The sequence below is a fragment of the Dunckerocampus dactyliophorus genome, chromosome 18 (assembly GCF_027744805.1).
Source record: "Dunckerocampus dactyliophorus isolate RoL2022-P2 chromosome 18, RoL_Ddac_1.1, whole genome shotgun sequence".
NCBI classification, from domain to species: Eukaryota; Metazoa; Chordata; class Actinopteri; order Syngnathiformes; family Syngnathidae; genus Dunckerocampus; species Dunckerocampus dactyliophorus.
This window is the reverse complement of record NC_072836.1, coordinates 4,832,751-4,847,304: the sequence shown is the minus strand read 5'-3', so window position 1 is coordinate 4,847,304 and position 14,554 is coordinate 4,832,751. Positions and strand designations below refer to the sequence as shown.

At 46.6% G+C, this 14,554-nt stretch overlaps 1 protein-coding gene across 2 annotated transcripts; it reads right to left on the bottom strand.

Moving 5' to 3' along the window:
- Window positions 1–2,303: 2,303 nt before the first annotated feature.
- On the bottom strand, window positions 2,304–14,477 carry cdk12 (cyclin-dependent kinase 12). Of its 2 annotated transcripts, XM_054759436.1 has the most exons (15): window positions 13,993–14,477; window positions 12,556–13,914; window positions 10,420–11,148; window positions 10,147–10,326; window positions 9,941–10,080; window positions 9,694–9,864; window positions 7,175–7,364; window positions 7,037–7,093; window positions 6,780–6,881; window positions 6,618–6,695; window positions 6,425–6,541; window positions 6,218–6,349; window positions 5,914–6,137; window positions 4,629–5,063; window positions 2,304–3,509 (listed from the first exon to the last, which is right to left on the bottom strand). In XM_054759436.1, exons 2-15 carry the CDS (start codon window positions 13,707–13,709, stop codon window positions 3,145–3,147), a joined length of 4,074 nt encoding a protein of 1,357 aa, XP_054615411.1. In that variant the 5' UTR covers window positions 13,710–13,914; window positions 13,993–14,477; the 3' UTR covers window positions 2,304–3,144. The 2 variants fall into 2 exon arrangements, with proteins under 2 accessions (XP_054615411.1, XP_054615410.1); XM_054759435.1 differs by having other exon boundaries at window positions 12,556–14,477.
- Between the last annotated feature and the right edge of the window lie 77 nt (window positions 14,478–14,554).

The following is a 14,554-nucleotide window of genomic DNA, read 5'->3' as shown; positions in this document are numbered from 1 at the left end:
ACCAATAAAGTGTCTGTATTTGGACATCGATAGATAGACCACATCATGACAAATAGATGGATACGGACAGATAAACGCAGGGATGGATGGACTGACAGACGGATGGACAGACAAATGGATGTACAGATGGACAGACAGGTAGATGGACAGACAGAGACCGATAGTGAAGTGGAAGGAAAGAAAAATACATATCTCCTGAGAGACTGTAAGAACAACAGACAGATTAATAGATTTATGGATGGACAGAATGACAGATGGACGGACAGCGTGATCGACGTATCGATCGACTGCAAGACAGGTTGACAATAGGCTGACTGACTGACAGTCAGAATAAAAGACCAACAGACAGGTTGACAGAGATTGATGGACATGGACGGCTGGATAGGCAGTCGGACGGACTGACAGACAGATGGACATATAGATAGATAGATGTACCGAAAGACAGGCGGACAGACAGATCGAGGGAACGACGGTCGGATGGACGAATAGACTGACAAATGGACAGATCAACCGAATGACAGGTGGATGGAGATAGAGCATCTCAAAAAAGGACACTCAATGTCACGCATCGGTCAGCCAACTTGTCAACTATAGCATGTCTTTTAGTGCTCTTATTCATCACCTCTTCTATTCTTCTAGCAGCTTCTGTGAATTTGCTGCCAAATGAAAATGTCCTTTCTAGCTACCAGTCCATTGTGTCCCGTGGCAACATGAGGAATGATCATGGCGCTCAAAGCAATCAGGAGCAGGAAGCATATTGTCCTTTTTACCACCGACTCATTAGCTTACCTTTGTTTCATGTCAGGTTTTAACTTATTCAAGCAATCAGCTAAGGTGGTGGACATGTTGGACCCTCATATAAAGGTAAACAAAGCTGGACAATCACTGCTGTTGTTCAATCAGTGTCACGGCACTCAAAATGGAGGCTGCGTTCCATTACGATGCCGTCTGTGGAATGGCGACAACATGCTCCAGACTGGCAGCATGGCACATTTATGGGCATTTCCCCCCCATAAGATGCCACGCTGATTGATGGCGCAGCCTGGTGCACCTCCCTCTCCTCGCCCTCCTGATTTATTCGTCTCGTCTCTGTGACTTGGCAGTGGTGGTACCCTTTCCTCCTGTGGAAGCTCCCTGCGGGCACATTCACTATTATTTGGAGTCCCGGTGGGCGAAAGCATCAGACGGAAACATACACCGAGTCATGCACGTGTACACAGCTGCACACACACACTGTCTGGAGTGGCACACACACACGCACACAGTGAGTGGGCCTGTGCTGCAGGGCAGGTGAGCCACTGAATGAATGCATCTTTCACCCAGAGGTCTCAGCTGCACGCTTGGGCCAAGAGGGCTAAGCGTCGCTGTTAGGCTGCCAAGTGGGGAGCTGGTCCGGCGTGTTTGTGAGGCTGATCCCAGTGCACACGCACAAACACACACATATGCATACGTGCACACACACAAACGCACACATGTGCAAGCACTGGCAGGCTTGCCAATATGCAGTTTATGATCCTTGTCTGCCTGTCAGGAGCTCCATGAAGAGATCAAACTTGGGCTACAATTCATATTCAACACAGTCTAATGCTAAAAAAATACATAATAGACATCATTTTACCAATTTCACTTATCTTTAACATGTTGAGAAGCAAATAATTACATTAAATTGCCCAGCTAGGTGAGGCGTTTCATCATGAAACAGAAAATTGTAAACTGATTGGACCAATGCTCACTCTAATAGACTCCGGCCAATCAGATCAACAAGTAGGCGGGCGCTACAGTAACGGCGTTTACCTGTAGTAGCAAAGTATGCACTACTAAGATAGCAGTCACGTTTGTCTTATTGAAGGAAAACGACAGGTGAGTTCTTTTAATTAACGCCATTAAATTGTCGTCCTTTTTTAAATGAACAAATGTTGTCCACTTTTTGATAAAGATACAAAAAAATCGAAGCTAACCTCTCCAGAGAGCGGCTACTTACAAGCCAGTGCTGGGAGTCTGGGGTTTGTCTAAACCACGCCCCTAAGATGCTGGCCGTTTACTTCCTGATGGACGCTGATAGGCCCTCTGACCCTCTGCATTTCCAAATAATCATAAGTGAGCATCAATTCAAGTTGATTATTTTAATAATTAGTAAATGTATTATACATTACACTTAGACCAACCATCTATGTTATTCATACTGTTGAATATTTCTTTATTTGCAAATCGTTAGTTGAGGGCATGTTTGTATGTATTTTATTCACTTCCTGAGTGGCTCAACCTCTAAGAGGCCTGTGGAATGAAAATGGGTTTAAATAGATTTTACACTATTGGACAGGGGAATTCTTCAAGATAGAAACCCAACAAGGGACAAGTCAATTGGTCGCATAACTTCCTTTAATAAACTTAAAACAAAACACATATTACAAAATATTTATTTTCCTTTTAGATACGTGAATTTTTTTTTCTCTTCCAAAAAAAATAGAAACAATCATTGACCATCATAAGAATTATTTTCCAAGCGTATCATTTTCTTTATTTAGAAAATAATTGCACCAACAACAAAACAGAGAGAAAAAAAGCTTTTGCTGCACACAAGGAGGCAACGAGCAGCTTTGGATGCCCTCCAGGAAAAGCGCTTAAAAGTTATCAAGTATTTTTTTCCAACTAAATTCATAATTGACCGAGCAGAACCGTGTGATTTCATGTTTTGAAGAGCAGAAGATGAGCGCTACGGGGCTAAGGCTTGTCACGACACTGCTGAGTTTACGACGGTAAAATGGATTCAAGAAAAAAAAAAAGCATCGGGCCTTGCAGTTAGCACCATCCACAAGGTCACTCAGGAGGGGTCACGAGGAGGCCAAACGAGGAAGCTAGCCAGCATGTCAACTTCATCAGGAAACCACCAACTTTGTCTTGGTTCCAGTGGGCAGCAAAACCTCCATGGAGGTCGGCACTGCAAGGGGTACAGCAATCATTCATTTGTGTGTATGTGTGGTGTGTTTGGGGGGGAGGGGTGTAAATCAGAGAAGCTTCCCAAAGTGGAGTGCTTGTAGATATGGAACACTTTGGAAGCAAGAATCATCCAGAAACCAAACACTCCATTTAACATTCACTTCCTGCTGAATCTGAAGGTAACCTCAGATAAGGATCTGCTCAGTCTTAACGGGCAGTTCCGAAGCGGAGGTCCTGGTCTTTAGGGAACTGTGCTGTGCGAGAAGAACCCGCCACTTCATCTGAGCCCTCCTCTACAGGCGACGCTTTAGAGGGGGAGTCTGCAACCCAGGGTGGCTGCCCCTGCCCCTGCACGGCAGGTGACGGGGCGTCGCCACATGGAGAAGCACTGGTATCCGAGTCTTGCTGGGAGATGAGCTGGAGCAGAGCGGCCGCCACCACAGGGCGGATGTCCTGGCTGGGGTCGACTTCATCTGGTCGGGCTGATGAAGGCGGGCTGGGCGGGGAAGGTGGACGTTGCTTGGCGGATGGGTGCGCACCGTGGGTCCCGAAGGGCTTCCTTTTTGGGACATCTGAAGAGAAGACGACACATGTTAGCTGGCATAAACGACGGATGAATAGGAGGACAACAGCTGGTCATGCATTAGGTTGCAGTTCCCACCTTCTCCACAAGAGGGAGCCATTGGACGTTATAAACAAACGCATTAGATCTACTCGTATCATCCAAGTAAAATAAACGATAATATGTCACAATTCCAGCCTACTTTTTGAATCTTTATGCAACTTCCCAATGACGTAAATTAAGGAATATACAGGACGGGGGGTAGAAACAATGGGAATGGCATGTACAAAGCTGGATAGACAAAAAGGGGGGCGACCACAAGTTAAAAGTTGTGAAAAGTTGCACCACTGTGCCTTGACTGCACGACAGGACCGTCAATGTGGCGTTTTGTTGTCCACTTAACCACGTTCTGAATTACTAACTGAAGTAATTAAAGCGGTGTGAAGCGATAAAAAAAAAAAACGTGCGGGGGGGGGGGGGGGGGAATAATAGAAAAACACATGCAGGTGAGGTCTAAAAGGTTGAAAACATTTATTTCCATTTCATAATTTATTATTCGTTGTGTGTAAAAAGGCTGACCAGACAGTCTGAAGCTTCCTGCTGAGGATGAGACAGTGTGGAGGTGAAGGGAAAAAAAACAAAAGTGGAGGAGATACACAAGCAATGACTGAGGAAGGAAGAGTGGGAAAGAGGGGGTACAAAAAAATCCTGCATGAAGTTTTTTTTCCTCCTTTAAATGAATGACACTTGACTTTGTGGTGCTTTTATTGTGTAACACCATCGGGCCATGTGCACTGAACCGTTACGGGTACCCCCTAACATGAAAACACTAGACATTGTTTTATACATTTGTCATAATATGTGGTTGGGAGTGTGGGTACATGGACAAAGCAAAAAAAAAAAAAAAGTGTGAATTTTGAGGAATGTTGGGATTAAAAATGGGAGAGGGATTATTTGCCAAATTAATTTATTTTGATTATCTTGCTAATTTAATCAGATATTGTAAATATTACCGTGTGATAGAAATCTAGAGTAGCAATACTTCTTGTTCTACTGCAGTCCCAAGTGATTTCCACATGACCCTGCTTGTTCCCCCGTGTCACCTCCTACAAACTAAAGCCAGACTTGCCCTTGCGGTCAGTAGTAGAGGCGGATGAACCGCGCGTTAGTGCCTCCTCCGATTGGACGCCGTTGCTCTCGTCGGCTTGCTCCTCGCCTTGCGGCTTCATGATGTGGCCCAAAATGAGAGCCAGCAAGTTGGCCTGGTCCTCCGGGATGTGGGTCGCATCGCCGGAGGTTGGCGAGAGCTCCTGCGGCTCGGGAGCCAGCTCCACGGGATGGGTCCTGGAGGAGGACGATGTGCCCAGTCCCTGGTGCTCCAGAGCCCCCTGGTGGTGGTCGGAGGTCTCACTGAGGGCGGACAAGGACTGGCTGAGAGTCTCTGCGTTTGAGAGGTTGAGGAGCTGGGCCACCTGGGGCAGCGAGAGATCCGTCTGTCCCTGGAGGAGGTTGAGCAGCAAGGCCAGCTCCGTCTGGTTCAACTGCTCGGCGGCAGCTCCCAGTGCTGAAGGAGGAAAACCAATATTAACATCCTAAAAATAAAGTGCCTATGGCAAGTGGATCCCAGGGCCCATTTGCAACCTACAACTCATTTATTGGCCCGCGACATATTCTACAGACAAATTTTCAACATTACATTGGACCAAAAATAAAGACAAATGGCCCACATGCCCCCCAAAATTACACCAGCAAACTAAAATGGCCAACTACCTGTGTGTCTGATGATTTTGGTATGTCCTGTCGTGATGAAAATGTTAACAACTTTCACCAGGATACACATGCCAGCAGCATTTGTTAAGTTTGAGTTTCTTCAAACCCTCAAAAGGTGATTTAGTTACCATAGTAATAATAATAATAATAATAATAATAATTATAATAATAATAATAAAAATGAAAACAATAAAAATTTCAAGAGGCTCCCTTTGTCACCGTTACCACAAAGCTTTTTTTCTTTAGATTCCGTTCATATCTTAGCAAAGTTTGCCTTCTGGTGTTTACATTTGCTACTGCAAAACCCTTAACACTGAAAAGTCGTATCTGACCAAACATTTTGTGAAAATATACCTGTAAAGTAGCACTACATTAAATGTAATTACTGGCATCAAAACCATCATCATGCTAAATGTCACACAAGACCTCAGCAAGCATCAGAAGATAAGATTCAGGTTGTGCGTTTTGCTTTTTCTTTGGCTTTCTTTGCAACACTTAAGTCAAAAGATGAGACACTATCAAAACACAACACGTCACTTCTTCGTTTTCTTAAGGAGGTAACAGTGGTTGACTTATTTTTACACTCCGATGTGTCTGATGTCAAAAAGAACATTTTATGCGTGTTTATTTAGTTCCATCGTTACCTGACAAGTCATTGTCCGGGAGGGCAGCCGCAGGCGGCTTTCCCGGCGGAGGAGGCGGGGCTCCGGCCGGGCTAGTTTGCGGTCGACTGTTCTCGCTGCTGGAGGTGCCCGACGCGTCCTTCCGGGGCACTTTGGGCACAGGCACATCCTCAGGCAGCCCGCTCTGACGCGCCCGCCGTCGCTTCTTGCTCCACAGCTCGTGGCAGTCTTGGTGGTGAGGAAGACTGGAAAGCAAAGCACACACCAGTTTACGCCAACAAGACCTAGACTCTACGATAAGTCAAAAACTAAACAATGTACTGACTCTGGTGGCGGCATCTTGCTTGGCTCCACGTCGCTCAGGAAGTCGCTGTTGAGAGCGACCTCCGACGTGCAGCGCCGCAACGGGTCGAGGGTCAGCATGCGGTCCAGCAGGTCCAAGGCAGACGTGGGCAAGCTGTACACACAGGAAGGCCATTTTCAGCTGTGCGACTGAAGAAAAAAACAAGTGACCGTAGCTACGACAACGTACAAGGCGAACTCCTCCCGCAGTCGCCGTCGGTACTGTTTCTTGGGCTTCATGGTGTTGAAGAGGGGTAGCTTGATGACGTCAGGCCAGACAGCAGGACAAGGAGAGCCACACAGACGACTGGGGGGCAAAAGTGACATCATTGGTGGGGTTTGCACAGAACTGTTTTTTGGTTTACAAAGAGGTGATGACCTACCTGATGAGCTCCAGCTGCAAAAGCTCTTGGTTAGCTTGAAAGATGGGCTTCTTGGTGAACAGCTCTCCCAGAATGCACCTGAGGCGACAGGTATTGGTAAAGTTAGTCAACACCATGCGCAACGGCAGGAGAGGGAGGTGATGAGAAAGCTCAGACACTCACCCACAGCTCCACACATCGATAGCTGGAGAGTACCTCTCCTCCCCCAGCAGGAGCTCAGGGGGCCGGTACCACAGCGTGATGACTTTATTAGTGTATGGACGACTGAAAGCAAAGAAATCAGCCAACACTAATGGAGTACCTCGGTAGCGTAACAGTGCCATCTAGTGGCGAGTGAATGCTAATACAGAGGAAACTACCAAGGTCATAGCATCACTACCAAAAAAGTTGCATGCATACACCAACAAAGCCTCCCTTACCTTTCTTCAGAATTGTAAAGCCGGGCCAAACCAAAGTCAGCCAGTTTGATCTGACCCCTGTACAAACGCACCAGAGCATCTCACATGAGCAACACGTGACAGAACATGCTTTCAACTCCATCCGTAGTGACGTCTTACCTGTTGTTGAGCAGTATGTTGGAGCACTTAATGTCCCTATGCAGGAAGTTGTTCTTGTGGCAGTAATCCAGGCCCTCCATCAGCTGGCGCATGAAGCTGCGAATGTGCTCATGCGAGAACTGGACCAGGCCCGACTCCAGCAGGCCCATGAGGTCGTGGTCCATGTACTCAAAGACCAGGTAAAACGCCCCTAAAAAACACGGCAAATGTCCTCAGCAAATGGAGAAGGTAATTCTGCAAGCCTGCTATAATATTCTGCAATGTACCGACCAGTGTTATAGTCAGTTGATTTATAGTCGGTTGATTTGTCTTTGCTATTTCAGCTCGGTGATAGCATCTATCAGCAGTGATTTATCCTACTTCTCGTTCATTTGATGGAATTATGTATGTCCCATAACCCTCCTGCTTTAAAACTCAGTAACAAACAGCACAAAATAAAAACCAAATGCTGGGTATCATCATGCCTTTTTATAAACAACTATTTTCACAGGACAACTTTGTAAGAGTTTAAAAAAAAAAAAAGAAAAAGGCTTCACCACACATCTTTAAATGTAGCCTGGAGCTCTGCCAACTTTTCATCACAGATGTGGGAGCTGTAAGTTTGTTTTGTTTTGTTTTTCTTCAGCAAATATGTGAACCTAGTGTGCAGGCCTCCACACTACGACAACAGGGTCGCATTTTGTGACAAAAATATGAATTTTTCATCTACTCGCACATGTGCAACCAGGCAAAAGTACACGTCCTGTATTGAGTTGAAAGAGATGCACTTTGTCTTCAATTACTGTGAGAATGAAAAATAGTATTTAATATGTGGCGTCAATTGAGACAGCTTGTCTCAGTCTGCCTATTGATGCCAGCGAGTGTGATCACTCATGTTTCAACCTCTTTGCAGTTTGACTTTTCTGTCTTTGTTTACACATTTTGCCTGGCTCTCACTCTCACTCTGTCGGCAAAGTTATCCGCCTAACCTCTGGTCCACAGACTCCAAATGTGACGTTTTTCAGTGAGATTGTCTTTAAAACACACAAGCAATGTGGTTTGTTCAGCGCTTGTTTTTGTCCCACGGGGAAGCTACTAATGGCTATCACGTTCATGGGGTACGTACTAACTAACTTTTAAAGTGTCACTTAACAACCTTGCTGTCTTGTTACCATTATAATTATGTCTTGTCTACAAAAAACACTAGTTGTGTGTCTATGTTCTTTAGCATAAACATGTAGTGTATCCAGCTTTAAGATAGTTACACCCGTATCACAGGGGTTTCCAACATGAACCTTGTAAGTTAGCAGTAGCCAGCTGATGTTGAGTAGTTCACCAAAGAATATTTGCTTCAGCTCTTAGTATTTATATAATTGTTCAATTCAGACACAATGCCTGTATTTACAGACAATTGACCACAAAATAGCATAAAGACAATGATCACACGGCGATGTGCTTTGTAAATAAAATACAACTGAAATGTTGCCAGTCACATAAAACACAAACAGCTCACCTCTCCTTTCTTTTCGTCAAAATAGATTTAATAGTGATGGAAGTTGGATACACCTGCCCTATCATAGACCTGGACACTCAATTTATACTCTTATACTTTTATACTACTCTGTTTAAGCAGGATAGATTCTAGAACAAAAATATTTACATTGTTATTTTATTCTCTTAATTCTGTTATTCTTAACAAAACAATATATATTACTGAAGAATTAATTTCCAATGTACAGGTATTTGCATTACTCTAAAACAGGCATCAAATTAAATTCAGGTTTGTGTCAAATAGTACAAAACTAGTTTTACACAAAGACAAAAAAATCAGAAACAGTCGGGTTGGTTGGCCCTGCAGAAGTTGGCAACCCTACCAGTTCATTTACCGATGTTATTTTATTATGATTGAATATTTTTTGTTGCTGACAAACTTCTGCTCGACACTTCAGTCCAGGGGCATTTAGAGTCTCTCCCATACTATATATAAAATACACATCCCATATAATACAAATACACAACTACAAGATAGGAGTTATACTGTCTGATGGAGTTACATTTACAAAATTTCACTCACATCTGCAGTCAATTTCACCTACAAATTAAACTGATTCATAGTCAGTGCAACTGCGTTTTCGGAGATGTTGGGTTGTTAATGTGGATGAATACTGCGTTACCCAGAAGGCTTAGCGCTCGAGGGAAACCGGAAGTATACACGCTGTTGAAGCTAGCAGCAAGTAATGGCAATGTGCTAATAAAGCAATAAAGAGTTACACCGCTGCTCCTGTTGTTAAACAAGCAACAAACATAACATTTACTAACTATTTGGATTTTAATTATGATGGTTTCAGCAGAGCAGTGAGTGTGTATTTGTGTACTACTTGCGCACAAAGTATTGCAGATTGCCTCTGCAATACTTTGCCACACTTTCTATTTTACTGTGGCGGTGTTACCTTTCTTTACAGTGTGAGTTACAGTGTTAATGTAAAAAGTTGATCAAGTGCATAATATCGTACACTGCTGTTCTTGCCAGAGCTGCTTACCTTTGTCCTTTTTAAAGTCGAGCGCGTCTTGCTTGTCCGTGACAATCTCCTTCATGTTGACAACGCTGCTGTGTTTGAGCTGCCGCAGGATCTTAATCTCTCTGATGGCCGTGATGGGGAAGCCCTCTTTCTCGTTGTCTAAGCGCACTTTCTTCAGAGCCACCAGTTCACCTTGTCGGGAGTTTGCGACATTTAGAGCTCAACTTGTTTTGAAGGGAGAGAAAACCTTGACAGTGGATGGTCTTACCTGTGTCTTTGTCCTTGGCTTTGTACACCTGGCCGTAGGTGCCTTCTCCTATGATACCTATGATGTCAAACTTATCCACGCATCGCTTGCCCCAATCACTCTGGGTGTGCTTGCGCTCGCCATAACGAGGGCAACAAATCCTGACAAAACAAACAAGTGAGATTTAATTTGGAGGCATATAAAATAAGAATGTGAAATAAACGAACTTTGGTCTCTTTTTAAGGACTGGCTGTGGAAGTGACAGTCCGTGATGGATAGGCAACTGGAGGGGTGAGCCGTCGCCTCCGGGCAGGGTGGGCGGTAGCGGGAGGTCAATGATGGATGGTCGGCTCCGCATATCCTTCTCCTTTCTGGACCCTTTCTGAGGATGAGTGGTCCTCTTTGGGCTGATGAAGGAAAAAAAAAAGCATTTGATGTACTTCAATATAACATTACCACAACACGGGAATTGAGGGTGTTGTTTCAAGGATCCTCCTCACCTGTCCTGAGAGTTTCCCAGCAACATGGGGGGTAGAGGCAGAGGGGGAAGAGTTGACGTCTTGTGGAGCGGCGTCTGTCGTGCGGGGCTTCGTGTGGGAATAGGCGCTGGTGATTTGGCGGCAGCTGAGGGTGCAGGTGGTTGAACGGTGATGTCGGCCTGCGGCGGCGGCGTTGGTGGGGGCGGGGGAGGCGGTGGGGGAACTGGCCCAGCAGAGGTTGTTGGACCCGAGGGCTCTGGGGGTGATGGTTCAGGAGGAGGAGGAGCAGCAGGGGAGATGTTGGAGGTGGAAGAGAATGGTAAAGGCGCAGCATGCGGCGCTTCCATGATGGGCACACCTTGTGGGGACTCCTCAGGAGGCCGAGATTCCATTTCTCCAGAGTCCTTTTCCTCCCGCGGAGCCTCAGCCTGAGGCCGTGAAGAGGAAGAGGATGCCGTTGAGGAGGCTGCAGGTTTTGGTGGAGCCGGGGAGGCCGCACTGCTGCTGCTGGCACGGGCAGCTGCCTCGGCAGCCTGTCGTTCCTTCTTCCTGCGGGTGAGCTCGGCACCCAGGCTGGAATTGAGGGGCAGGCGGCTGGTGGGAGGGGAGCGGCTGGTAGGTCGGCTGCTGTAGGAGCTGGGGCCTGGACCGGTGGAGGAGCCGCCATGCCTCTTGCCACAGGAACGAGAGGAAGACCGACGTGAAGAGGTGTACTGCATCGGAGATCGACTCCTGGAGCGGCCCGAGCGTCTAAAAGCCAAGTTAAGAAAATTGGAGGTGTTTAAGTCATCATGACAAATGTTTAAACATCATCTGAAATTTTTTAAAACCAAACATCAGTGGTTTGAATGTCCCAAAGGTTGTACAATTTATAAAACGACAAAAAAAAAACCTCTTCAAAAGGAGTCATGCAAGACTTCAAAATTTCGCACATGACCTATGATCAGCGTGCATTTAAAGTCTTTATTCCATCTCATTGTTTTGCTTTTTCTTTAGCTTTTTGTCATGCCACCACTGAAGAGTACCAGAGATGACAAAACCCAAAACTCTGATAACCATAAAACAGGAAACAGAAGTTACTGCAAGGAAACAGTAGCACCGTTCACACCTCTCTGCCCTGGCTGCTCAGCATAATATGGGTCAATTATTTTTTACGTTGATTTATACAGCTATATATTTGTTACAGCATATATTATTCACAATAAAGTTGACTGGAGCAGTGGAGGTCAACTGCTAATAACTGATGGTACTTTTCAGATAGCAAACTTGCGACTGACTCAACAGCATCTCTGCTGGTAGCAATAAAGTAGTGCACCCAATTTTGCCTCTAGATGCCATTAAAATCAGCAATCAATTGCACACAATCAGAAGTGGAATTGCTGCCCAAGCCTTTCAAGGTGCATTTAAAATGGACTTTAAATTGCATGAGCTTTATATGTGGTTGTTGCTGTGGTTTTTAAGAGACGCAGAAGCAACGTTTAGTGCAACATGTTGCTCTGAAGAAACAAAATGGCTGAGGTGTGCTACTCCATGCCTGTTTGGACATATTTGACTATCTCAGGCTTTTGTTTGCGTCATGCAGGGGGAACTTGATATTCTTTCTGCAAGCGTGACAAATTCTATACAAGAACAATGTGTGTCTTGACTTAAAGCAATTTTCCAGACAAGCAAGCTCAACAGGTCTTTGGTTTTCACTTTTGGATACAATAACTTTACATGTGTCAATACTGGCCGTATGAGGCATGTCCTGAGAAACCATGTCTGTGATCGCCAAACATCCATCTTCTACGCCGCTTATCCTCATTAGGGTCGCGGGGGTATGCTGGAGCCTATCCCAGCTGACTTCAGGCGAGAGATGGGGTACATCCTGGACTGGTCGACAGCCAATCGCAGGGCACATATAGACAAACAACCATTTACACTCACACTCACACCTATGGACAGTTTAGAGTCACGAATTAACCTTACATGCATGTTTTTGGAATGTGGGAGGAAACCGGAGTACGAGGAGAAAACCCACACACAGGGAGAACATGCAAACTACACACAGAGATGCCCAAGAGGAGATTCGAACCCAGGTGTGGCCAACATGCTAACCACTCGGCCACTGTGCTGATCGCCAAACATGTCCCTCAAAACTGTACTGCACGTACTCACCGAGACATCGGGCTTGTGCTGGAGGACCGGCGAGGAGCATAGGGGCTGATGGAGCGCCTCCTGGAGAAGGGGCTGTTGTCCCTCTCAAAGCTGGAGGATCTGTGTCTGCTGCCATAGGGGCTGTCCGATCTCTGCCTGCTATGGTGGCTCGTGTCCCCGTAAGGACTGGAAGCTTTGCGCCTGGTGTAGCCATCGTCCCCAGGTTGGCCATACCCGCTACCGCCGCCACCCCCACCCAATGGACTCTCACTCCCAGCCCCTCCTCTCCTCGGACTGGGCGACAGAGCAGTGCTGGGGGGTTTCCTGCGAGGACTACCTCTACTCGACTTGCCCTTGGGGCTGGACTTGTGGCTCTTGGAGGACTTGCGGTGGCTCCTGTCTCCCCGAACCTTCTCTGTGTTGCCATGACCGCCTTCTAGGCGACCTTCTCGTCTCTGCTGTTTGTCTTTGCGAGACTTGCCCGAGCGGCCGCTCTCCTTGCTGCGGGACGAGGACGTGGAGGACGTGCTCCCTACGCTGGCTGCAGGGTGCACCTGGGAGGCCAGCAGGGGATCAATTCGTTTGAAGTCTACTTCTTGCTGGATGTAGTGTTTGGATGGGCCAGAGGAGGCGGATTTCTCCTTGCTCATCCGAGACGCCCCCTTCTCCCGGTCCTTGCTGCTCTTCTTTTTGCTACCACGCTCCCCATTGCCGGGGTCTCGAACCTTGTTGGGGTCCTTGGACTTTTTCCGAGAGTGTCTGTGCGGCTTGCTCTCTCGGCTGGGCTCTTCAATAAAGTACTCCGGTGAGGGCTCCAGTCGCTCCACAACAACCCTCTCAAGTGGTCTAGAGGTCGGGGGGTCTGAGAAAGTGTCAGAGTCCGAACTTATGTCATCGTACTCCACCAAAGGCTTCACCAGGCTGACACTAGGGGGCGCCGTGTAGCCCAGGGTAAAATATTCGGGTGCAGGTGTAGACGATGGTTCCCGAAATTTGGCTGATTTATGTCGTTTACGTTTGCTGGAGGACATTAGAGATTTTACATGCAACTTGCCGTCTTGGCTGGTCATGTCCCCCGCAGCCGTGTGGAACGCAGCATTGGCGCCGTGTGCCAAGCTGCTGATGCTCGATTCCGGCTTCCGCTTGGTCCCATGGTGTCGGTCCGACCCAGGCATCCCTCAAGCCGGCGTCGGTACCTCTCCTCCTGCGGCTGGGCCTTGGCGGTCCAAGCAAGTCATTAACGGGGGCGTGGATTCAAGTGCAAATACTCACAGTGTTCCTAAGCACACAAAATACAGAAAATGACCGCACTAGGCCGCAAACGTCCCGTCTCCGTCCTTAAAGCTGATTCATTCCACTTGACTTGTCGTCCAAACTCCTCTAAAAAGACAAAAAAATCCACCGTTGCTGTGCAGCGACGCAGAACATTTACTTGGACCGTAAATGAAATTTGCCTACCTAACATTGGAGCATTGTGCTGTCGTCTTCGTCTCAACTTAGCTAGCAACCGCTAGCTAACTAGCTGGGTAGCTAGCGAGTGTAGCCGTAAAAAAGAAAAAAGTCCTTTTGTCAAAGCTGTCCTTGTCCGGTGCCAAGTTAGGGAAAGGTGATTTTATTCCACAGAATTACGGTCTTAGCATTCAGTAACGAGCAAATGTCTTCACTTGAAGACGCTCGCCTCTCCAACAAAATGAAAACTTGACCCGGTGGGTGCTGTTTACATGTTCCCTTTAATGTAAGCTTTATCCTCTACAAACTCAATATTGATAAGAAATCATAGTTTTTTCGTGTGCAGTAGATGTTCCAGTTTACTATCAATGGCTCTGGAAATCAACCAGGCCTATATTTAGGGCGATGCTAATGGATTTAATACATCCACAGCCCTAGCAGCAGGAGACTACAAACGCCATTGTGGCCCCTGTGACTAGCAACTTCTGCGCACAACGGAATGGACCGGAACTCGGAAGGTGTCAATCAGGGGCGTATCCCAGCAACAGCCAATGAGCTCTATGAGTCCACC

Coding starts and splice junctions, on each gene's coding strand:
- cdk12 (XM_054759435.1), bottom strand. CDS start 13,709: ATGCCTGGGTCGGACCGACACCATGGGACCAAGCGGAAGCCGGAATCG. Junction 11,149..12,555: donor AGCACAAGCCCGATGTCTCG/GTGAGTACGTGC, acceptor CTTGGCTTTTAG/ACGCTCGGGCCGCTCCAGGA. Junction 6,350..6,424: donor CTGCGGGAGGAGTTCGCCTT/GTACGTTGTCGT, acceptor CTGTGTGTACAG/CTTGCCCACGTCTGCCTTGG.